General features: G+C 32.4%; 1 protein-coding gene across 1 annotated transcript in view; it reads left to right on the forward strand.

Annotated features, from left to right (window-relative positions):
* Positions 1-14,669: 14,669 nt before the first annotated feature.
* Positions 14,670-27,317, forward strand: part of LOC147071642 (aquaporin AQPAn.G-like) — a 128,010-nt gene continuing 115,362 nt past the window's right edge. The window contains exons 1-2 of the mRNA XM_085946827.1: positions 14,670-14,811; positions 17,110-17,254. Of these exons, the coding sequence (XP_085802953.1) occupies positions 17,233-17,254 (22 nt within the window). The 5' untranslated portion in view covers positions 14,670-14,811; positions 17,110-17,232. The remainder of the gene's footprint in view (positions 14,812-17,109; positions 17,255-27,317) is intronic.

A 27,317-nucleotide genomic window follows, 5' to 3' on the forward strand; every position in this document is an offset into this window, starting at 1 on the left:
TCATTCACGTTGTATTGGATCGTTATATTATTAGTGTCCTTTGGGATACCACACTAATTTCTTAGGTACACTTCCGAAATGACTTCAAACTGAATTGAGCATATTATTATAATATGTTATTTCAGATAATATTTTTATACCACGTATAAAATTGTCTTTCCCGGCAAATCCATATTATGTTTACTTAATTATGGGTTAAAATTCAAACCCAGATGGCATCGCCAATCGCCATATTTTATAATGCAAAGCTAATCCCATATTAAGTCTTCCCCTTAGATGTTTAATGAAGTTTTCATGATTACAATAATGTATGCATATCCGTCAAGGAAGCGACCTCGAGCGAAGCCGTGTACTTCAGTTAGTGTTATTATAATTCTGTAATTATTCAAACTTTGAAGCATGTAATTAGATAGTATTATTGATACAGTGGCGCACCCAGGATTTATTATTGGGGGGGGGGCAAGGAGGAGAATGCAAATTAGTCCCATAGGCTCTTTTTCATCTTCACAGCCTAATTTCTCGTTTATCGGTCTTTTGTCTATTGCACTCAGTGTACCTACACCATGGTCCCCACATCCTGAAACAGGCCCTCAGGCTAGGATATTTGGAGGGTCCCCTACCCACCGCTAAGATTTAAGGCAGTGTGAAACACTAAATTAACGTTTATCAAATTGTGTTTTAGTTCAAATTAAGGGTAATTATACAGTGAATTATTGGCGATTTTTAATACATCTACTTTAATAATGGAGCTGTCGAGTATCCACACATAATAATCAAAAAATATATTGCACAATTATGATGTGTGTTTATCTCACTTATCTGGTCAACCCGACACGCCGGGCCCCCAGGCTAGAGCCCTGTCAGCTCTCCCCAGCCATGACCTACACCACTCCGGAATTCGGGTGGACACCGAGAATTTTTTGACAGTTCCATTAGGGATTGGGTTTCTAAAAAAACCTGACATTGTTTTGTGTTAGAAATTAAAATCTAAGAAATTTTTCTAAAAAGGGTGATGGAGAATTATAACAAATCATTTTTTTGCCGTGTTTTTATTTGTCTAAGCCCAAAGGTTTCAATGTTTAAAATCATTCTGATAATTTTCATGTTTGGGGGGTGCCAGGGCCCCTTGCCCCCCCCCCCCTGGGTGCGCCACTGTATTGATATACATAATTTGCTTTATGAATACGATTTTGGATACCAAATTTAACCGATAGCGAGCCTTTTTATGTTTAGGTGCTAAACACTTAAAAATGTTAACGCCGTTTCAAAGGGACTATTGAGACCAACCCATTGTTTGGTTCGTCCGAGCGGTTTTCCTAAAATAATCATCCTGATTCAATGTCAAAGCCTTCTCCTTAGTTTTATTCTTTCAAAAATTATTTCCGTACAAGCAACTGTCTCGCTAAATAATGTAGTTTTATTAACTTTTCACTTAAAAATTCCGTCCGACTCGGACTTTCCCAATATTTTTCAAACACAAAATTTGTCCACGTTTTGCTTTTGGTTTTTTTTTTTGTATATTAATTTGTGTTCCGTCCGGGCAACTTTTTTCTTTATGGATTTTAATTCCACGTTCTTACCTGTCAAATATGTATTACTTTTGTTATGTACTATGTATCTTCCCTAGCTGCATATTATTAAATAAAAATTGGGTCGGTGTCCTTAAAACACTTATATACTTTTTTAGGTGCCAGCAATATTTCCACGCGCGCCAAAGGTTGCACACACAATAGGTTCACCACCACTATCCCATATTGTAATTTAATAATTTTGTTAAATTATTTTTGTGAATATTAAATTTACATTCAATTAAGAATGTTTAGTTTACTGAAAAATACTAAATGATATATTATTTACAACGTGCAGTATTCATTTCTGAAATGATACTTACACAATATAATTACAACCTCACCTATATATTATTATGTACCCAACTCCACACAACACGTTATGGATAAAGTATCAATTCTTGGCAGAAAAAATGTTGTAGGTAGGTACTAATAAAAATAAGACATAGTCTAAATAATTCATTAACGACCAGCGTGTCTATTCTATACACAAGCCTGCTTTCGGTCCGCTACGGCAGCTAAATAGTGTAGGAAAGTATCGAATTATTAACACTTATTGTAATAATTACAATAAGTTAGCCGTCTGAACTGTCAAAACCATAGAGGTATTAAATAAAAGAGGGGCAAGGAATCGGCTTTCTCATACAACTGAATGAAGCAGGCCAACAATAGCCGACAACTTACGAGAAATAGCGACGCGATAAAAGAAATGCAGGTCATCACGGAGGATTTACTTTGGTCATTATAACGTACCCATATAATATAATGTTAATGTGGAAATTTTGCCGATAATTGATTACCAGCCTGCCTCACCATACTTTTTCACCATACTTGCCTGCTTCATCATACTTTCATAATATAACCTGCCGCCCCTAGGTCAAAACTGTCTATGTCGGTCTAAAATTTACCACAGGGAAGAGAGGTGATGTTAAAACATAGCACTTATTGTAACAATTGTAATTGTTACAATACGTGTTAATAATTCGATACTTTCCTACCCTATTTAGCTGCCGTAGCGGACCGAAAGCAGCCTTGTGTATATAATAGACCCGCAGGATCAAGGTCAGGGGAGAAAATAATATGCGAGTTTTATATAAAAATCATATATACAACTCGAAGAATAATGCTATTATAAAGTTGAAATGCAATTTAGATCAACCTTGGCCCTGAGTGTGCGCAATTATTATTACTGTAGTATAAAACGACTCAATAATTGTATTATGTATTACGAAGAACAATATAGTAGCAAGCTGGTAGCGATCATGCTACATGCTAATTTTATTCTCATCTTGAGTTCGCTCGGCGTCGAGTTATGACAGGTGGCGCGTGATTGGAATTGTAATGTACCTACTGCATTCGTTTCGAAGAAAATGGCGAAGGAAATAACAATTATTGCCTAACTCGCAATACGGATAATAATATCATTTTCTGATAGACTGGATACTGGCCGGGTTTAGGTATACCTCCATACAATTAATAAAATGATGGAGGACGCAGCTTATTTTGTGATTAGTGTACCTGAGATGACATTATACACGAAAAGTTATGATGGCAGTCCCGGAGCCCGGAAGTGGTCGTGGCTCCCACTCCTCGCGACCATTATGATAATAAGGAGATTAGATTCATTGTAACTTATAACTAAAAGAATTTTAAGTTGACAAATTATTATTTTTTATGAAAATCGATGTTTTTTTAAATACATATTAAACATAAGATTCAATAGATACATTATAGAAAACTTGTAAACTAAATTATAATAATAAACATGACCATAAAATAATATAATATATTAATAAGATGGGGTCTTTTAACGAATTCACGTCATATCAGTATAACGTTTTTTATATTGATCATCTTCGAATTATTATGAATATATTTTTTTAATTTATCCATATACCTAGTACCTACGTGCTTATTAATAACTTTATAATGTAAATTATCAAAAAGTGTCTCAAATTGCAAGCTTTGTATCGCTAGGTGCCTCTGTTAGGTGGAGTATTCACCTTAGAAATCAAAATATGATACACTAACCCTCGTTTCAGACGGGACACCGGTGTCGCGCTCGTATATAATATAGGAGGCCTTTGTATTCGAATAAAGGGGCTTTTGTATTATGTTTATGAACGCCCCAGAGCTAATTAGACAACGCGTGTCCGGTACACTTTTCCGTCGGCCGCTACATTTACACTTGTAATCTACTACTAAATCATGAAAAATGCAAGCCCGTTGCCTTATCCATGAATTAGGCAAAATATCTGCCAAGTGCGTGAATTCGGCAGTAATTTTTCTGCCTAGTTCATGCATTGGGCAAATTAGATAGTAACGCTACGGTGGTGTTTTTTGCAACTAATCAAACTAACTAAATGTGCCAAATGTCATTGATTATATAAAAATATACCAATCAATAACTACAATGACGTTCATATCCATTTACTATGCCCAAAAAAAATGTAGAACTATAATATGATAACGGAAGAATTTTATTATAAGGTATTTTCGCGATTTGATTCGTGCTTGGGTATCAATCGTGCAATGGTCGATTGTTTGTTTGTAATAGTTTGTTGACACTTGTTAGCTAGCCTCAAAATGGACAATCAGTTGAATTCAGAATTACAAAACCTAACCTAATAATAATAATATTATATTATGTCCAATTATAACTAATAAAACCATCCGTATTAAATTTACTTTTTCTACTGTCATGTTGACAGTTTAAGAATTCCATACCCTGGCGAATTCTCGCACTCGGCAGATAATTTACCTAATTCATGAATAAGGCAACGGGCTTGACTATTACATGAATTAGTCAAAATTTTGCCCATTTCATGTAATAGTCAATTTCGCACATTCGGCGTACAGAGAAATAGAATATAATTAATACGAGAAAGACTCCACGGACGTCGTCGCTGGAAAAAAATGTGACCTACTTTTAAACATAAATTCTTTTCACGTCCCACAAAACCAAGGGATGTTAACTATTCTACGCTTGTCTCAAATACAAGGAGATAATGCTGGTAATTATACAATTAATAATATTATTCATTTACCGACTTGAATAGGAAGTTTTCTTGAATGGAAATACTATTACACTCAACTATATTTTTCCAACCATGCCTCATTATTGTTTTCTTGTTAAATAAGGATGATTAATTACAAAAAAATGTATTAGATTATATCCGATTAGACAGTGGCGTACGTTTAGAAACATTATAAGACATTGATTCGTCACCAATACGTAGGTATATATTATTATGTACCTACATACGTATATTTTACTTTCTACGACATAATCGAATACCTCCATTAAATAGGTACTCCCTGTGATATTACATACCTACCTACTTAATAATATGTATTAAGTTTAAATTGACGACGGAAATCGATTGTCTAATTATTATGGAAACCGGAATACTCTTAAATACAAAACCGCATGGTAAATAATGAAAAAATATTTAACTTTACAGGAAGTTAAGTGAACAAATTTTTAATAAATACATTTTAAAATATCCAGCTTAACCTAGACTAGAATAATAAATATTTATTTAATTTATAATATTTAATTGCTTACACGCCATTTGATTTATAAAGCTCCAATTTTTTATGAATGCCTTCACTTTGTCTTTTTAAATCAGTGAATGCATTAGTGGTCCTTGCATTGATTTATTCACTCATTTTTTTTAAATTTCAACCGAACAGACAAGTTTAACAACAAAATTATCGTTCCTAAACAAATTTGCCTCAAATTTCAACATTATGATTTGACCCTTTTATTTCATTTTTCACGAGATAGCCAGCACGCTTCACAATAGTATAAAAGTGAGGTATTATAAAATTAGTCTCCATATTTTCGGACAGGTTTCCAAACAACCTTTTATAGGACTGTTTTTTAATGTTGATATAACTAGCGGCCGTTTAATAAGCTATGCATTTGCAAACTGAAAACCTGTGGCTAATAATAACTGTGTAAAACTTTTCGCGCCTCCTGGTTTGGAAATCGCTGCATTATTCAGATAATATAAAAGAATTTAAGTATATATATTGATGCAATCCGGGAATGTGTCTAAAAAGAAGAGAATAAAACAAAAAGATGATTTTTTGTTCATTTAGGAAATATTAATTATATAAGTATGGACACAACTTAATTTAATGCAACCATGTGGACAAAATACTCCAGTCTTTGCCTAAACATCATTCTAACTTATCCTACTTCTTTATATATATATCAGTATATTGTTGCAGATTGATAATATCGGAATGTTTTCGTATTTTTTTTACAACACGTCCAAAGACACGATCGGCTAGTTTCTTTGACAGTACGAAAGTGAGGTTAGAAAGTTTAGGAAAGGTTAGAAAGAAACCCCTAAATTATAGGCAAAAATGCTGACATGAACACAATTCATTTTGAAGCAATCACTACCATGGACAAAATTCATTTCATGTGAATAGTTAACTTTGAACATTGTAGGACACGAATTGTCGCGTATCTTTTATTGAATCGATGAGAGTTTGAAATAATTAACAGAAATCCGTTTCAAACTCAATTTTGTCCTGGGTGGACAAAATACGATTGGATAAGTGTTGCTCCTCGTATGGTATTCACTACCCACCGCCTTGTTTAATTGGCACTCACTTACTTACTTACCTATGCAATTTATTTACTATACCTGCTATCAGGATGTACCTGGGCCTTCTCAGCCATCTCCAAATTATGAGTTGTATATTTTCTACTTCATCCGTGCTCTCTATGCGCGTCGGCGTCACTATCCTACGGGGTGTTGTCGACGTCAGTTGTCTCGACGTCGATCTGTCGATACTTCATTTTATTCTTTCTGCGTGTCTCGTAATATTAACCCAATTATTATTATTATTCAATCTTGACTTTTGAAACGAAACGCCAATGGATGCGTTCAATGAAAAATAAGATTGATCACCTGAGTAGATTTTCATCGTGGAAAATTTTCTATGTAGGCAATTTTCATAATTGCAATTAAATTAAGGCAATCATTATTACTGCATCGCAATTTGCATTGTTATTGTTATTTTTTTATCTTTTGTGAACATATTCATATAATAAATGAACGAAGAAGCTACTTCATTGAAAACACGACGTAATATTTCAATACCCGCGAGGTAAAGTGGGTAAATCGAAAAACGTACGTTTTACAATAGGTATATGCAATGAATTCCGTTACTGTTTTTATGTGGTTTTCTTTTGTTTTAGCGATAATATGCATCTACATATGAGTAACTTGTTATACAATAATATTATATACATTTTAATTGAAATTGTGGGTGTTTTAAATGGCATGAAGTCATTTTTCGCCTCTACCGACAAAGTCACGGTTTTCTTAAGTCTCCTTACTGCTCGGGCCCGGATTTCAATAATTTTCTATACTCAATGGTAATCGGCATATTTTACCTAATAAATAAAATAGTAGGTACCTACCTACCTATATAAAGTAAGATTGAACAAAATATACACCAACAGAATCGTCCCGCATCGAAGGCATTTACCTTGATTGTATGTAGGTACTAGAGCTAGATCAAGTAGATGGTTTATTTATTCTTAATTATTATGCACCTACACACTACTTTTGATTTATGCAGATCATATATAATTACAAGATAAAAAGAACTTTTTATATACAAGGTTTTTAAATTTTCTGTTGAATCATATAAACTTGACTTGACTAGCTTAAACGATCAAAAAAAAATTGTGTTTGATAGAAATAATACTGAAATGTCATTTTGACATTCATATTAATTTCCATAGTAATGCACGTATATATTAATAATTTAGTTGCTAGGACCTCAGATCCCTAGCGACCAATAATGGTGTCGAAATAACTTGTCATACAAAACAGAATTAACTGAAAATGAATTCAATGCTACTTAAATATGGCTAAATGCATTGACATCGTCTTCTGATATATTCTGAAAGTTTCAAATGTCTAGCTAGCTATTCGGGATGTTAGTTAAAAATCGATTGGACAAATAAGAATACGAGCTAAGAAAATCGTTGTAAAACATACGCCACTTCTTACAGGAATAGTGTTGATGTACGCCAGTATTAACATAGAGTATGAAGAACTCTCTTATAGATTCTCTATCTTCTATCAGACAGGAATAAAACATTTCTATTTATCTGTAAATATCGTATTACTTATTATTTGTTCTGAAGTCGTTTTGCATAATATGGGCCTACTAGGTATTTAACTCTCCTACCCATGAAATTTTACTAATACTACTACCTATTTGGATGCAGTCGTTTGTTGTATGTGAATGCAGCATCCACGCCGCGAAGCAGTTTCAGGTCCAGAAATTTTTGTCAGAAGAAGATGAGGGGTGGTCGTGTCGCATTGGAATTTACGATAAAATTTGCATTCTCATAATGGAGTAAAAGTTTCAGATACAAGCCTATACAAATAAAAGTGTCTATGACCATCTTATAACGGCCCTGTCTGCACATGCACACATACACACATACACACATACAGACATATCCGATAACATCGATAGTATCAGTTATCACGCACCTATCGATGGGGATCAATTATTAATTTGTCTTTATCAAATGAGGGATTAATTGTATCTAACATCACCTAACTGGCCTACCTACCTATCTGTTAATTTCTAAATCTTAAAAACTGATTCAATGATTGTTCTATCAATATTATTTGCTGTTTTTATAAGAAACTAGTATTTTCACTTTAGTAGAATAAATACATATTATATTATTTTATTCTGCTAAGTGTTTCCGTACCAACGCAACGCTATTGTAATAATAATATAATGATACAATTATTATTAAGAACTCATGTTACTGATCAATTTGTGAATTGTTTATTTTACTTCATATATTTTTTTCGTTATCTCACAGGTCGGTTAAACGCTGCGTTGTTTGAACAAATAAAATACAAAAAACATGTATACTTAATTTGAAAACATCTAACCATACATACAAGAAAAAATCGTTGAAAAAAACACGATGCTCGACGGGACTCTAACTCGAATCCCCGAATCCACTGGATTCACGCCAATGTGCTTTACCAATTGAGTCATGCCCCCAAAACTACCTAGTAGTTGGGATGCACTTAGCTAAATTGGTAAACCAAATTGGTGCGAATCCAGTGGATGCGGATTTGAGTTCTGCTGGGCGTCTTTCAAAGATTTTTATAAATCTGAGGTGTTTTCAAATTAATATGTACATAAGTTCAAAAAAAGAATTTTACATTCTCAAATCTTGTGCGTTATAATGGAAATATAGAGAAGATAACTAAATTATGTTTTATTTAAACATGGTATGTAACAATTTTATTTAATGTATTTTTGAGTCTGATTAACTTTTCCTTTATTTTTTTTTATCATCTAACGATGTGATTTACCAAAGTAATAATAAAATAAATAATCGATGTAAACGACGATTCCATTTTATAATTTAATAATTAAATGTTAGTTACTAAAATGAAACGATATATGGCATCATAATGACATATATAATATGTATATAAATATACATCCTCTTCTGTCCTTCTTATTTTGACCATGTCCGATCCTAATTGAATCATATGGACTTCCACAGAGTGAAGGTTTGTTTGTATTAACAGATTTTTGTTTTTACGAGAAATGGATGTTTGCCACTTGCTCAACCTATTAGGTCCAAAGACAAATTGAAAAACAATATGTTTATTTGCCAAACCCAGGTTTCGAACATGGTGTCTACGACATTATAAGCCGACATCTCCTGTCTACAAAGTCTCCAGATTTTTCAGTCCTAGCTCTCGAAGATACCCGAAATTCTTCATTTTCGACCTTTACAATGCACGTCGAACCTTAAAATGCCGACTAAACTAAAATAAAAATATTCATACCAACCTATAAAAGTGTCCCTGATTTTAACGAAAATCTCCTAAAATGCAGTTGAGTGCCAAGGCGGGTGTTTATACGACTATACATGCCTAATATTGTTCTAATTAATAATAATAGTTATTGGGAAGTAGTCACCTACATGACAATAACATCATTGACATTGGCAAACCCGTGACAATTTTTAATCACCTTACGGAGTTTCATCAATGAGTTTTTTTTGCTATTGAATTTTTAGCATTCTGTTGACATTTGCTGATATAAGGTGACATTAAATTACTTTAAGCTGACCGTGTCGAATTTGTCGAAGCGGTCTACTGAGATTGTGTCGATTGTGTCGCCATGCGAAATTTGAAAACATAAATTCGTCGCAAATTGAAAGAAACTCATCAAAGACGGAAGTAAACCGCAACCGACAGTTTTTTTCCCGAAGCATTTTAAATTTTAGAACACATACACAGAAATACCGCTCAAAATTTAAATCAACTAAAAAATATATTTGTTTGTTCGGTCGCAGTAATTAATTTAGTTGTGGGTACTGACACCTCCATCCAAGTCGAGAGCGAGAAGATGGCTCTTTCCTCGCTTTATTTGTGCTTTTTATCGTCTGTCATTGGGACTTCAGGGATGAACAAATTAAACACCGGAATTGTGATCGGAAACGGCGAAATTTTATTTGGAGAATACTTGGGGCTACATTTTATATAATTTCAATTTTTTGCGGAGCTCGAAATACACGTGTTGATGATTTTACTGTCAAAAATCTTCTCCTCTTCTGCTTCTCTAACTTTAATTAATCAATTTTTGACGTATTTGAATTTACAGCATTGGCGGTTTTATTATTATTTATTTTCGCAATCAACCCTTACTATGTGTCGGCTTGATATTGGTTCGGGTTTCTCTAGATCTACAGAGACATCCCCAAATGGGGACCATTCGTGGGTGTAACAGTACCTGTTGTCGACTAGCGAATTAGCGAATTAGCGTATTTCAAACGACAGCTGAAAAAAAAAACTTTTATCAATTAATTGTTACCAACAACGAGCGGAAGCATCAGAACTTTGTTCAGATGTCAGCCCACCGCGGTCATAAGATAAAACACAAATAAGATACCTACCTATATATCAACTACTATCAATCAATATTATCATACACAAGCATAATAATGTTACGTATGTAGTTAGGTAGGTACCTAATTGAATGATGATAAGGTGCGAATTTAATCTTTATAATCGTTTAATCAGAGACTTGAGACATTTTATCATATTGTCTCCATATTTGTCAACTTATAAGTAGTGGCTAGTTCTGATTTTAAAGCAAACATAAGTTTTATGATGAGATTATGTTAACAAATTTATTGATTTTATAAACGATATAATATCATTATGTATCTAATAACTGGAAAAATACATACATTTTTTCATATCCTTGGAGGAAATCTATTTAAGTACCATTCATATAGTACTAAAAATTACCAGGTGGCAGTGCCATCAGTCAACATTATTGGACGTGAAGTTGTGTATCAGAAAACATTTTGAATAAAATCACATTTAAACTTTATTATTACCTTACTATTTTATTACTGCACTGTATATCTGTCAAACTATTATGTGAGTCTCAAAAATTGTTTTCCTTCACGGCCAGATTAAAAAAAACGATTCCTTTGTTTTCGTTTCAGTTTATTTTTCAAAGGATTTTACCCCATTTATTAGGTCTTCTCCCTCTCTCCCTCTCAATGACACATTTACATAATAATAATATGTTATCTATTTAATACTGATATGTAGAGATATAATTTTCGAGAAATAATTTGAGAGGATAGGAAACATATTGTGATTTCTCTCTTTATTTTGAATTTTTCGATTATCTAGCTAATCTATCTACCCAGCTAGTTTTTCTTCCTATATCTTTTTTCTATCACTCGGAAAATCCATAAAAACTCTCAAGATTAGCTTCTCTGCTGTTTCTTTCTTCATACAAAAATGGCACTTACGTTAAACTCTTCCATGATTTTATAGGGAAATTAAAAATGACACCACCTGGAACAAGATCTTTGAGATATATATTTTTTCGTAGTATGCTCATGCTTTTGCTTTCCTGCCAAAGCAATTATATCTTAAGATACTATTAGTTAAAAATATTGGGACATATTATGAAACCGATTCAAATAATGACATATTAATTGTTTCTTACTATAGTAGGAAATTAAAAAAAAATATTCATAATATAATTAGTAAGCACTGATGACAATAATAAGCAATAGGCTTCATCTTTGCACCTGCGTCGTTTTTTCCGATTCTTTAGAGTTTAGACATACTGTTTGCCGTGATCCAGAACACTTTGAAAGATTAACGACTACTAACTGGCAATATGTGTGATAAAAGCGACAAAGAGCGAACTTTGATGAGGTGGAGTGACCGATTGATTGGATTAACTGAAAAATCTATAGTACCAACCACTAGTTGAAGGCTGGTCCGCGATATCTCTTTTCTAGTGAAGGAAATAATTCTCAGTCGTGAGTAGAGTTGGGTATTTCCCGAGAAAATCTCAATCTCGAGATTCGGGATTTCCCGAAATGAAAAAAAGATAAAATTTTCGAGATTTGGAATTTCCAGAAAAGAATTCTCGAGATATCGGGAAATTAAAAAAAACTGTAAAAATCATAAAATCATTGTAATAATAGACAAATTCCAAAACAATATGTTTTTTTGTTTATGTAAGAAGACAAACAAAATAGAAGTAGGAAAACAAAAATAATTCAAAACATTACTTATTAAAATGGGCTCATTTTGAGTCGACGTTGGCTTAATTGTGTTAAATACCCCGATCAGTCTTCAACTTCAACTTTTTGTGTTTTCTGTCCACTTTTGTCATGTAGAAAATCGTTTTTTCAATTAATATTTGATAATAAAGAAATCCCGAAACCCGAGAAAAGATTCTCGAGATCCGGGATTTCCCGAAATGTTAAAAATTTCAATTTTCGAGATTCGGGATGAAAAATCTCGAAAATTTCTCGAGAATTCCCGTCGGGAAATTCCCGAAACCCAACTCTAGTCGTGAGGGTTATGACGGGGAAGTGAAAGCGAAATAAAACTTTGACAAATTGGAAAGTCAAACTTCAAAACAATTAAATAGGTATCTACATCTACATATTTTTATATAATTACACTTCAATTATACAAAATTACTAAAATATCGTAAAAAAACAGACATACGTTAAGTTCGTATCGGTCACTTCAATATAAAACCATAAAGAAGTACCTAATTCCTACTGAATATTCAAAAACCACAATATGTACATTATTAATTATTGGAATGCCGTATAAAAAATATTTTTGTTAAATCAAAACTCCAATTATTAGTCATCACTGTAAACGGAATTAAAAATAGTAATCTGTTTCCCCAGTGATTTTAACCATATTATTTATGAGAATCAATGAGTAGCGTGGCATACCATGATATTATGATTTGAAAAACTTTTAACCTTTGAAATGTATTAAGATAAAATAATCGAATGTTTTGTCGCTGATTCGTATTTAAGTATGAAATTTCTTGAAAAAAAAAAACAAGAAGAAACATAATGACCCCAAGAAGATATGAAATGCTAGCGGAAATTATTTTATTTAGTGGGAGGTTTTGACTTCCATAATATAGAAGTTTACAGAGTCTCTGACTCTCGGCAGAATAAGTTTTTACGTCATACGCATTTTTAATCAATTTGTAAGCTATAAATTGCTAGAATCAGTTTTACAACATGTTTGAGTTAGCGACACACTTTATAAATTAAAAAAAAATGCTTAAAATAATAATCCCTTTGCAATTATTATCTTTTTCAAAAAACCGCAACACATCGGTTGGGAAACACTGGCTTAGAACAATGATAAAAAAATATGAATACTCAAGTCGTAAGTATGTTGTCTTTAATTTTGGTCCATATATAAAGATGTCCTTACCAGTGATACCCAACCACAGTTCGGCAATAATTTATTTTGCAATTGAGGAAAAAATATTTAGGTTGTCGGTTAACAGAATTAAGAAAATAAAATACAGTACATTTTTTGTAAGTTTAACTTGGTAGAATATATGCCTTGTGTAATTGTGTTATTGTACAATTATATTTCGTTAACAGTAGCTAACAACTAGACATTTCATCCCTATCGAATCTAATGTGTGTCAACTAGATAGAAATCCCTCAAGGTTTAACAGAATATTTAGTATATTTCTACAACGATACAAGTTTAGGTATCACTGTCTTAAAACGTACCAAAATACAAAGAAACGAAACATATAAACAAACTAAAATGATTGTTTATAAAATTTTAAATGCGAATACATATAAGACATCAGACTCTGTTGCCATATTCATTTTACAACGTTTTTATTTGGTCGTATTCTTATTTGTCCAGTTTGTTTATCCAGTACAAATCTTGCAATCGATTTTTAACTAACTTCTCGACTAGCTAGTCATTTGAAACTTTTAGAATATATCAGAACACGATGCCAATGCATTCTTTTAATACTTTTAGCCAGCTTTAAGTAGAATTGAATTCGTTTTCAGTTAATTCTGTTTTGTATAAAAAGTTATTTCGGAAGAAATCCGTAAAAAGCAAAACACTATTATTGGTTGCTAGGGGTCATAGCAACTAAATTATTAATATATACGTGTGTTACGTTAATATGAAATATAAAAATGACATTTAAGTATTCTATATTTATTCAGTATGTCTATCAAGAACATTTTTTTTTATGGTTGAAGCTAGTCAAGTCAAGTTTATATGATTCAACAGAAAATTTAAAAACGTTGTATATAATAAGTTCTTTTTATCTTGTAATTATATAATTTTAGTAGAACTCAGATTAAAAATGAAATTCCCACTATAAATTATAATTTTTTTTCAAAAAAAGTAAATTGAACAAAACATATGGTAGGTGTATGCGTAATGGGTAAACTGCGAATATACATTGTAATAATAATTATATAACGTTGCGGACACCACCACGAAGACACGTATGATGGGATACCCACCTCTGCAGAAACAAAATCGATGTCTGAGTCACCGCTCCGAGTCTGAGAAGACGGTGTTTTCCTACGGGCTGCGAAACGCTGCGAACGGCGTAGCGGGCGCCGCGACGGCCCGGGGAATGGGGAATGGGGATGCACCTAGCGCGGCGAGCCAAGCGGTAAGGGAAGGGATTAGCAAAATGTGGCGCGGATTCTGCGGCCACCCGCCACATAATCTACGGCGAGCGGTCGACAGCGCCAGTCCGCAGTCGCATCGCAACATTTACCGGCGGAACGCGAACGTGAAAGGACGTACTTTCACAAACACCGTGCGATATCATTTTATTGCGATAACACTCTATAAACAATACTACGGTAAATTGATTTTGATAACTGCACTTGGTATTTTTCTATGGTCTTCTCAGTTCTACATAATATCTTCATATGTTAATTTTAAGATCAAACTATTTATAGTCTCTTCTGTTTTAAGTGCTTAATAATAAATTATTGTATCGTTATTATTAATTATAATTCACTTTAATTGAGCGACATTTCGTTGTATTATTTTGGGAGAAAATTAATTATACTGTTAAACAATAGAGACGTGCATTCAATTCGGTGATCCAAAAGTATTTTGAATTTTATAAAAAGTTTTATTATCCTTAATAGGTATAATCATGTTTCCTTTGAAATTTTCAAAAGGATCATGATCAAGTTGTTAATATATTTTATTTTATAATTAAAATCAGTATTATGTTTGAGTAACCACTGTAACTAACTAGGTAATATATTTTATTGTTTTCAAATATTCATAGATCAAGGAAGGCATGACTCACATATTACGATCAAATCATACTAGATAGTAGGTACTATTATAGAATTTAGTTTTTACTCACTGTTTAAAATATCATGTAAGTTCTTTAATATTTATTTATACTTAAATATACCAAAAGAAATTGGGCAGACCTTTTTTGATTAGTGATGACTGTTTATCCTAGGCTTATTTATTTTGTTTGGAATAGAGAAATAAATTGAGAAACGGATTTTTTTGGCGAATACAATACAAAGCTCTTCGCTTTAATAAATTTAATATTGTCGCCGAGTCAAGTGTCAGTATCTTATTTATTATTATCTGTATTAACGGAAAGGCGTTGATTATAAAATGTCGCATGTCATTTCAAATTCTTTTTATGATAGCGTGATTACATTTTAGAAAATAACATGTTTACTGGACAACAGAAGATATTTTTGGTTCTTTTTGTGAATAAAGTGATTCAAATAATTGTCGCTGTATAATGATGGAAAAGTGGTCACTTTCACCAAAAACTCTAATATCTTATTGTTGTTTCGCACTGCATATTTTGGTATATTGCCACAATGTTCTTCAATTTTACGTTTCAAAAGATTGGCTTCCATTTATGTAACCAATTCATCCCATTAATATGTATAATACTATTTGTGATCTATTTGGAAGTAGGTATTTTTAATTGTTATTTCACAATTTTCAATAAAATACATCAACTTTATTTTGTTATTAAATCGCAAAAGCTTCTTCTGGTGTCGGTACATCGAAATCGAAATGGCTCGCTTCTCAATAATTGCATATTAATAACATTTAAAATATAGAATTGTACCTAAGTACATAATTTATTTAAAGTTACAATTAAACGGACATGACAAGCATTTCTTCGTGTCATCGAGAGTAGATATTGTACATCTGTAATTTTAAAATATTATTTATCAATTAAAATTAAATCCATGCACAAAGTAACAGAGAGAAATTAATATTATGCTATACCGATTGAAATTTTTGGAAGAAAAGATCAGGATTCCAGTTTAAATTTCATCAAAATCCGTTCACTAATAATTAAATAAATAGTTTTCTAATCAATATTATATGAAATAGATTAAAAGGAAATATAAACATATTATCCTCGGTGTTTACGTTGATTTATCAAAATCTTATCGTACAAATAAATTAAACTACGTAAAAATGTGTAAGGTCATACGTAAATGATATTTTTTTTTTAATAAAATCTTATCATTTTATATATATTCGCTAAACACATTTACAATTCGGGTACGAAATACTCAATATTATAGTATTGAATCGATAAAGTTTTTGTCAATTTAAAAGTATAACAGATCCTATATAAATGAAACGTACCGACCCGCTTCATTAATCACCGAGAAAAATATTAGTTTGCGTCTCAAACTAGCAAATGAATATGCTGCCAGTCGCACTCCCATTGAACTTCAAGCACCATGAGAATAGTTCATATTTGACTCTTTACTTTTGTAAACCTTTAAATAAGATTAAATTTAATCACGATCCGATTAATTATGAAATAACTTTATCGTATATTATATCTACGCAATAATGTTTTGGGTCGTCGTGGATGTTGTTAACAAGAAAACTTATTTATATTTAAAAAATAATGATCATATCGAAAAGTAGATATCTTATCCATCATCGTATGACATTTGTGTAGCGAATAAAGTAATTATTTACTTACAGCCATACAATTAAAATAATTTGGTTAGAAGAAGTTAACATATTGAGAGCATACAAATGCATTTTTTTATACTCTTACTTTTACGCACTACATTAATCATATGATATTTTTACCAAATATATATTTATATATAATTTTAAATGTTATTTTATTTTAGGTGTCTACAATCGATACAAAAATTAAACGTTCAAGACCAACGATCGAGTGAGACAGTGAAAAGTGCTCCTTTAGTTTCCCAGTGAATCCATCCTTAAAAGCGCAACTCAAAAATATTATCAAAATGAGCAAGGAGACGTCGAGCAGTAAGTTTTTTTATTCATCTTTAATCTCTCATATTCTATAAGTCAGGGGTACCCATCCCAAATCTTTTGGTGGGCCAAAAAAAATAGGTGGGCCACACATATAAAAAATTAAAACAATGAACTGATTCAAAATATTTTATTACCCTATAATTAATGTGACACTTGTTTTTGTGTATTATTTGATATCTTTTTCATATCGATTGGTAATTTAGCTGACGCACATCGCAATTGCTTGGTCATGTTTGCATCGAGCAACCTGCTGCAACACTTTGTTTTTACTACATTTATCCCAATGTTTACGGGCCGCACAAAATTGTGTTTTTGCTAATTACTTTTCAAATGCAAATTAACACGTTTATTACAAAATTAATTAAAAGGGCCCGTAAGCATTGGGTTAATTTCGAAAAGAACGATTCGCAGCGATATGTAGTCCCAAATGCTGCTGTAATGCACATTGCCAGTCGTTTTAATTTTAGAAATTTATTTTTTCTTCGAGGATATATTTCTGATAAAACTCAAGCTTATTCCCTTCGAACATGCACTTTAACTCTATGCTTGATTGCAGTTCTATTAGCTCCATTTGTAAATTTGGAGGCACTGATTTCACCTCCACGCAAATGGAGTTAGAATATTTTGAACATTTCGAAAGTATCGAATTCCTTAATTAATTTTGTGACTCATTAGAATATTTAAAAAAATCTTTACGGTCACAATTAAAGTCATTTAATAATGGGAAATGAATTGCATTATTTGACCGTAATTGATTTTCATAAACTTTGAGTTTTGTTACGAAGGATTTTATATCTATTTTATATGAATACCAACATCAAAATATGAAAGCTGAAAACTTCAAATGGGCCTTGGGCAGCACAAATTCTTCCTTTGGGCCGCAGGTTGCCCATGCCTGCTTTAAGTGATCTTAAATTTAACACTATTCGTTTGACGGTATTTTGCCACTGTGATGACCAACCTTTTTACGTACGCGTGCCAAAATTTCCCAACTATTATTTTTCGACTGTATGGCAGTTTTTCATAAGGAAAAAATGATGAAAACACATTTTTAAGAATTCTGTTACGAAAGTTGGAAAATTACAATTGAGTTCTTGAGATTCTATATTTCGCCGTGTTTCTAGCCTTTCTATATCTTTTATTCTTTGAATAATTTTTTCCATGTTCAAAGAGATCGTGGAAGCATTTTAACCACGATTCCATAATATGTTATTCCATTTTTAGCGTTAATGTTTGAAGCAAAATAGCAATCACCTGTTTGTATTTGAACGAATGTCGATAAATTTCATCAGATATGTTGATTGAATATTTTTATTTTCATTGGTTTCAAGCATTGTTAATCGATCAGAATCAGAGGTTCACGAGACGACTTCTCCCGCCGCCTGATGAGGTCAGTGCGATAATATTATGAGTATATTGACGAATAAAGCCTTAGGACCGACCTATAAAATTATATATCCACAATTATTTTACTAACGTGATGCTTATTCTTGAAATTTTTAGTATTAGCATGCTATTTTTTATACAGGGCGATCTGTCATTTACGCATTTTGTTGTTTCCGTTTGCGCATCGATAGGTAAATATTACTCGTAAAAATAATATTAAAAATCGAAGAAAATACGCATGGCTATGTCGTTATTATTTTAAAATTTATTTGTAAAACTCTTTTGTATTTTTTGAATAGGTAATGTTTTCTCTTCAAAATAAAACATTGGCATAACGTGCAAAATCATCTCGCGTGCCACCAGTGCCATAGGTTCGCCATCCCTGCCATATAGGCTTGATTTGCCCTTTTTTCACCGAAAACACTGCCGAAACTGAGAAATACAATGGTATTTGCCCCTAAAAATATCAATTATTATTAGGGGTGGCCAATAGCATTGTGAGATAGGTATAATATTTTGTTGATTGTTTGAAACGTGAGGCGCGGAGGTTGTAATAATATACTGGATGATTAAGAAACATCTCGTTCTACCAAGAATTACCAGTAAAAATGATAAACAGTCTTAATTTAATATTAACTATAAAAGACACATCGAATGCTTTGTTCAAATAACAGTAACAATCAATCATCTGAGATTATGGGGCTCTAGAGAGATCCGTCCGCAATTTTATTTGAAACGCCTCCTCCTGCACTCGATTTTAATCCACCATAGGGTATTTTTTTTTGAAATGTTATCAAAAATATATTTAAAACTTTACCATATAAACGTAGTAGCAATGTAAATATGTGCATATTATTTTTATTTGATTAACCTTTTAAATTATTTAGTTTTCTTTTAACCGATTTAACATAATTTAAAGAGCAGATAAACTTCCACTCAAATTTAATGTAAGTTTATAATTTAGAAAAAGTTTTATTGGAGCCCGAACCTCGGTAAAAAATACTTTGTATTTTTACTAAAAATACGTAGGATCTAAATATTCTAATTTGTAGGTTTTTTGAAAAAGTGGCAAGTAGATGGAACAATATGATTTAAAATAATTACCCCACAGTAAAACTATTTGATTGTACCAATCAAATATACTATTATCAGGTCTTCTATGCTGTAATATTTGAGCGATGACGTCGGTTTATTTACTATTATATACTGTGACGTACATATTTTTAAATTATATCTTTGAGTACTGAGTAAAATAATTATAGTCTGAAAATCAGACTTGGCATTGTTTTCCTAAGTATCCACTTAATAACATAATAACATTAATAACACACACCAGTGAAGTTATATAACGTAATATTTTTCTTCATAATATGATATATAGTACCTATATTATATTCGTAATATATTGTTGTACCTTATATGTAGGTACATGCCGCTTCGCTTATCTCTATACCAATTACAAATTCGAAAACAGAAATTTAGCATTTCAAGAAAAGAACCATATTTAAGTTTAAAAAAAAGGAAGCTTTATAACACTAACTTTTTAATGAAACCAAAACCATAGGTACGTAATGAATCGCGATCTGTTTTATAAAGATTTTTCCTTGAGTCGGAGAGATAATTTTGGGGACTTGATGCACCGGAACGGCGATCCGGTCCATTTCTAGCCCTGGTGTTAAATCAAGCGTTTTTGGATACCGCAAACAGCTTAAAACTTCTCATAATAAAGGTACCAGATTTGTTTGAAAATCAACATGCTGGTGAATAAAATAAATGCTACGCACAATACCATAAAATATTATATTTCTTAGTAGGTATTATTAGATGTGAAATACGTAATTCTTTTCGGTTTTTGTTTCTGGATACATTTTTATAAAATGCTTGTTTCTAGATACTTTTGAGATAATCCAGCATTTTTTCTGCCATGTAGCTCATTTTCTCATCCTATTTGGCATATTTTTGCGAATGACAGTTGGAACACTGACTACTGTGCATAATTCAATATCAGAATGGGGTTCTATATATTTTACATTCTGTTAAATGTTAAATTTGTATATATGCGTAGGTATAATTATGTGACATACATACGACACGTACTGGACAATAAGGATTCTCCGATGCGACTAAGCTTACATTTGAAACGCTGAATTCAATGCAATATATGTGAAAGAAACAGTAGATCACGCGAAAGAGTATGAAATGATTTCGAATTGAAGCTCTAAGCGAGGAAAATGTGAAGATTGATAATATCATAACTTATTAAATGTATTGAGGCTGCCTCGTTTGTTACTTTGACTATTGGGGTAATGATTTGAAACAACTTGGGAGCCAGTGCAATAGGCAAAACCGGGCTTGGATATATGTATAATTTAAATTGTTTTACATTACCAAAGGTAATATATAATTAAATAAGTCATGATGATTTATTGAATCCCCCATAACTATTCATTATTGAAATATTCGTTTTATGCAGCTTAAGTAGGTACCGAAATACGATTGTAATATTTTTTCTGAAAAGATAGGTAAATTTAATTGAAATATTTTTGAACAGAGAATTTCTTAAAATTTAATTTAATTATTAGCTTTTAAAATTTGCAAGTATTATTATGTGTATTTTTGTATTATTCTGTATTGTTTTTGTTGAAAATGTATTTTTGAATACCATAAAAGGTACTAAAGATAAACAAAAAATTGAATGTGTTAAAATTACTAAATATTACTATTAATCATAATTCTAAATGCTGGCTAGGGTTACTCAATACGTATGTCGGGTTTTACTCCTTTGTCAAGACTCCCACATCGTTCGTCTCAATCTTATTATATTACATGTAGCACTTGTTACACATGTGCACAATGGCATTTGCTGTCAAACTTTAGCAAAAAAAAAAAACATTGTATGCTTCACGGGAAAAATCACAGCGTCGAAAAATATTAGTCCACAAGTATTAGGTCAAAAATATTGTCAAAGTGTGGTCCATCATGCATAATATTATTATGTACTTATACCTATACCTAATGGTTAAAAAGCATTTGCACTGAGCAGCCGTGTGGCAGGACATTAAAAAAAATGAACGGCATGTATGTACTATACTGACTACATAACCCACTAGGAGTAGAGGAGATGAAGAAACCCTCGATACTCTTTCATCGGAAAAATGTTCACACAGTGACAGTTTTTTTGTATGGACTGCATGTTATTGGCTTCCAATCGATGACCCATCCACCTTATTAATATAGGTATGGCATGGCATGGCACTGTGAGACACAAATTGTTGCAATTTCTCCAAAATTACGATACATTACAATAAAAGGCTTACCGAATGTAATATTTTACTGAGTAGGTATGTATATAATGTTAAATAAAATAATAATTAGAAAGAGAACCACGGATATACAATGTACCAAATATGGTTTAATTCTCAATTTGACCACGACGATATTTACGATAATATTCTTTTATGGTGTTAATATATTTTATGTAGGTAAAGGATTACATGTTAAGTTGTAATATGAGAAAAGATAGTCAATCATAATGACAGATACATATTATTTTCTACAAAATCTATAGATTACTCAGGCCTAGCTCACAAAGATACCACAGATTATTGGTTTTTGTCCTTCCATGGCACCTGGTACGAGTATAAGTAATATAAGTAAATCGTGGAGAATAATATAACCTTCAAAATTATTACTCCAGAATGCTTTTATCAATTTGAGGGAAAATATTTGTAAGGCGACCGAATTAAATGTCAATCTGTATTTACGTAGGGAGGTTAGTAAATTAGAAAGTCACGCAACAAACTTCAGTGGATGGCTGTACCATCTTCTACAGAAGCCACCGAATGTAATAGATGCTTAAATTTAATATACAATATGCGTACCTTTATTTCACTAAAATCACGGAATATCACAATAATGTCGAAGTTAATTTATCTCAGCAGCTATTTTCGTCCTCATTTTCAAATCGCGTTTGTATTTCCACCGCAAGAAGAATTTTAATATTTGCATTCGGTTTCATTTCCTACCCCCACCCCTGCGCATGATTTTAATAGTTGAGCTACATAATATTATAAAACATGACGTCACGCATAATATCTACATGACCATGAAAACTCAACAATTCACCCGATAACCTAGTCTCTTTTTAGACGGTTAACCTCAGTTGGTAGGTACCTGTCTGTCCGTTTCTAACTGTTTCTAACTGTTTGTCCGTTTTCAGATGGTACCTATGCCCGTCCAAGTGGCGAAGGGTGGAGGTAGGCTATTAAGATCAAATATAAATAGTGCATACTAAGCTTTGTCAATTATACGTATTTGTTTTCATAGCGCTAAGACTACAATTTACAGATGATATTAGTTAGTTTTTAAAATTCAATTTATCCTTCCGAAAACCAAGTCATGATGGATGATAGTCAAAAAATACTCGTCTATCTATAAAATATCTATAATTATGACATTAAATCATACATAATCTTGGATATTTTATAGATAGAATAATATTTTACAACGTTTTTCTTAGCTCGTATTCTTATTCGTCCGGTACAAATCTTGCAATCGATTTTTAACTAACATCCCGACTAGCTAGACATTTGAAACTTTTAGAATATATTAGAACACGATGCCAATGCATTTTTTAAATACTTTTAGCGATCTTTAAGTATAATTGAATTCATTTTCAGTCAATTCTGTTTTGTATGAAAAGTTATTTCGACACCATATTGGTTGCTAGGGGTCTGGGGTCCTAGCAACTAAATTAATAATATATACGTGCGTTACTATGGAAATCAATATGACATGTCAAAATGACATTTCAGTATTATTTCTATCAAGTACAATTTTTTTTGATCGTTTAAGCTAGTCTAGTCAAGTTTATATGATTCAACAGAAAATTTTAAAACGTTGTATATAAAAAGTTCTTTTTATCTTGTAATTATTTATATATTATTATGGCTTGGTTTAAGAAGGGCTTAATGAATTTTAAAAACTGACCAACAACATGTATAATATATTATACATATTCTTAATTTAACGAAAACAAATAAGTACGAATGAAAAAATGTGCATATTTTTTTCGGATCGCCCAAAGCATACCAAAACTATTATGGTTTGGCTTAGTCAGGGTTTAATTGTTTTTTTTTTTTTAAATTTAACCGACGCCACCTGTAAATTGTACTCTTAGTTGAATAAAAACAAATACTTATGACTGACAAAATTTAATGTGCATTATTTATGTCAAATCTTAATAGCCTACCTCCACCCTTCGCCACTGGCCCGTCCATAATGACGTTATGAGCATTACGGGATCTACCTATTTATTTTATTTTATTTTAAACTGCTGGAAGTTAGCCATTTAGAACTGCTAATTATTGTAAAATGGAAACTTCATCCATAGTATAGGTATGTATTATAAATTATTCTTCTTCGACCATGTCCGATCCTAATAGGATCATAATGGGCCTCCACAGAGTAGAGGTTTGTATTATCAGATTTTGTTTATATACGAGAAATGGATGTGAGCCACTTGCTCAACCTATTAGGTCCATACCCTGAATCACACACAAATTGAAAAACAATATCTGTACTTGCCAGACCCAGGATTCGAACCTGAGACCCACGGCGTGATAGTCCAACGCTTAAGCCGCGCGGCCACCGTGGGTGGGGTGGGGTTATAAATACATGTAGTTTATGTAGTATTATGTCTATATAATAGACGTCCATACACATGCAGGTACAATTTCTGTTACCAATTAGGAAAAATGAAAACTATCCACAGATATAATAGATTTACAGGATAAATCCTTCTAATATAATTTGTGAAAATGTCTAAATATGCCAATAAAGTAGCATTGTTTAATCTGATTGACTACGTCACTGGTCAGATGAGTATCGAATTATTAAACGTGAATCTAAGCATTTCATTAAAAAACAGATAAATATGTAATTTATCAGTAAATGATACGGATTACCGATTACACTACCAGTGGCTCTCAACCATTTCAATAAGTCGGCGATGAAAGTTAGCAACGTTCTACCTTCTACCTGAACATAGAAAACTAATAAAATTTAAATTGGACATGTTTATGAAATAACTATATTTTAACGATTTTGAGCGGTATTATCCCTTAATTGCACGTTGTTGCCTTTCAGCAACAATGTGTAATATTCTTTATATTTTTTGTGATAATAAAATTTTTATTTACAAACTTGCAGCTCTCTGCAGTGGACAAAGTATGCTGACAAAATAGTTATAGTTTTTGTTCACACATGCCACTGATAATCCATAATAACATTATACGTGAAATGTGATCGATTCGAAAAGTAATATACACATTAAAGGGTTACCTCCACGAATTTAAGGGTTAATACCATGTTTGGAGCTATTAAACAGTGGAATCTGGAGGTCGAGGTAAAATAAATAACTGCTCACTTTTTATGGGGTCGACAAGACCAATCAAATGCAGAGACTGTACTCAGTCGATCGCGTTCAATGAATATCGGGGTAGTTAATAGCAAGGTGGGCTATGTACGCATCTTCTGAGGATATGTGAATACCTTAACCGAAACTGAGATGGTTAGACTGCGCCACATGACATTTAAGAATGCTCGGTCAAAGCAACTGGAGAGTGTCGGCGCTGGATCATCAAGGAGTAATGAAGTTTTTGAAAGAAACCAATTAATACCCGCCAAGGATTGTAGTGCCATAAATAATAAAACAAATAAATGAAATAATCGTAGCGAAAGTAGCGACGGAAAAATATGTAAACCAAGAGCATGACATAATTTAATAATACTTGTCGATTAAAACTACAATGTATTATGTCATTCATAATAAGCAATTTATTGATTAGTATATTATGGTATATCTATCAAGTTCAAGTAAATACATAATATTACGAGTATGTAAAAAATGTATACGCATTCGTGCACAGATAGAGAGAGTACAATACATCACTTGATAATATTTCGATTTTTGTACAAGATTTAAGTGTAATTGTTAATACAGTAAATAAATATAAAAAAACATAACTTTTATTCTAGTATTCATAACTGGCCTATAACTATATCCACTGAAGGGATGGTCATTTACGTGTCGCTGCAACCCACAAGTTGTAATCGTGTGCGCGTGGCCTAATAGTATTTATAATTATTAGGACCGTCGGTGTCCTTTTGTGTCATCCCTGCCGCACTGTTACGTTTTTTAGCCATGGCACATTACAGTATTAAAAGCAAGTATGTACATATTATCATATTCCACCCGCCAAACTAAATAGTGTTTTTTATTCATTCTTAAGGGTGCGGGGGCGTTAGGACCTACGAGCCCCTGTTTATGCGCGCCTGTGGGTCTATTCTATGCTTATCGACCGCTAAAGTGATAAAGTGAAAAATATTATCAAACTTAGGGTAGGTTTGTATCAAAATATTAGCACTTATTGTAACAATTACACGAAGCCGGTTTTTATTGTTGCAATAAGTGCTATATTTTAACAGCACCTATCTTGCTGCTGTTAAAATATCGCACTTATTGCAACAATAAAAACCGGCTTCGTGTAATTGTTACAATAAGTGCTAATATTTTGATACAAACCTACCCTAAGTTTGATACTATTTATCAATTTAGTGTTCGATAAGTATAGAATAGACCCACTGATGTATTAAATAATATGAATACATATTATTGTAATATATCTTTGAAGTAATATTTTTGGAGCATTGTTGTCGTACCTACCTATCTATATGAATATTTTTTAATGTATCACATAATTTCGTTTGTTTAGTTTATTTACATAAATAGCTTTTGCAAACCGCTGAATTATGTCCCTGCTAGTGTTGCGTTGTGGTATAGTGTGGTATATGTTGGCAATCAGTTTACTAATTAATATTGTTATCTTCGTCCAAAGTCTTCACAAATCTGTTATCTTGATAGGTATACTAATCAATCAATTGCTTGTTATGAATGACATAATAAATTATAGTTTTCATCAAAAATTATCATTAAATTAAGTCGTGCTCAAGGTTTGCCTATTTTTCACGTCGCTACTTAACGATTATTTCAATTATTTGTTTCATCATTTCATCATCAGCCTGAATCTATCCACTGCTGCATGAAAGCCTCTTCAAGCTGCTTCCACTTCTCTCGGTCATGTGCGTTGCGTTGCCACGTATTTCCGCAGAATTTTATCATTTCATCGATCCAGCGGCCTCTAAGTATACCTTGCAGACGTTTTGTACCTCTCGGGTACCACTGGATGACTAAATTCGTCTAACGATTGTCTTTTCTTCTAGCAATGTGTACAGCCCATCTCCATTTGAGGCTTTTAATGAACTCTATTACATCAATAAACCCTTGTCTGCTTCCTTATCCACTCATTCCTCTTTTTGTCCTTTCGCGTTATGCCCAGCATGCACCTCTCCATACCGCGTTGTGCTACTCTTTGTTTCTGGAACTCTCTTTTACTTCATCATTTATGGCACTAAAACCTTTGGCGGATCTTGACCTCCTTTAAAAACTTTCTCCATCCTGGACGATCCAGCGCCGATACATTCCAGTTGATTTGACCGAGATTGCTTAAATCTCTTGTGGTGCAGTCCAGCCATCCATCTTCATTTTGCCGTCCGGGTCTTCTCTTGCCCTCGGGGGTTTCGTACATTGTCCGCCTTGCTGGTATCT

The sequence above is a fragment of the Rhyacophila brunnea genome, unplaced genomic scaffold, assembly GCF_057557595.1.
Source record: "Rhyacophila brunnea isolate RB1 unplaced genomic scaffold, BYU_Rbru_1.0 scaffold_2, whole genome shotgun sequence".
NCBI classification, from domain to species: Eukaryota; Metazoa; Arthropoda; class Insecta; order Trichoptera; family Rhyacophilidae; genus Rhyacophila; species Rhyacophila brunnea.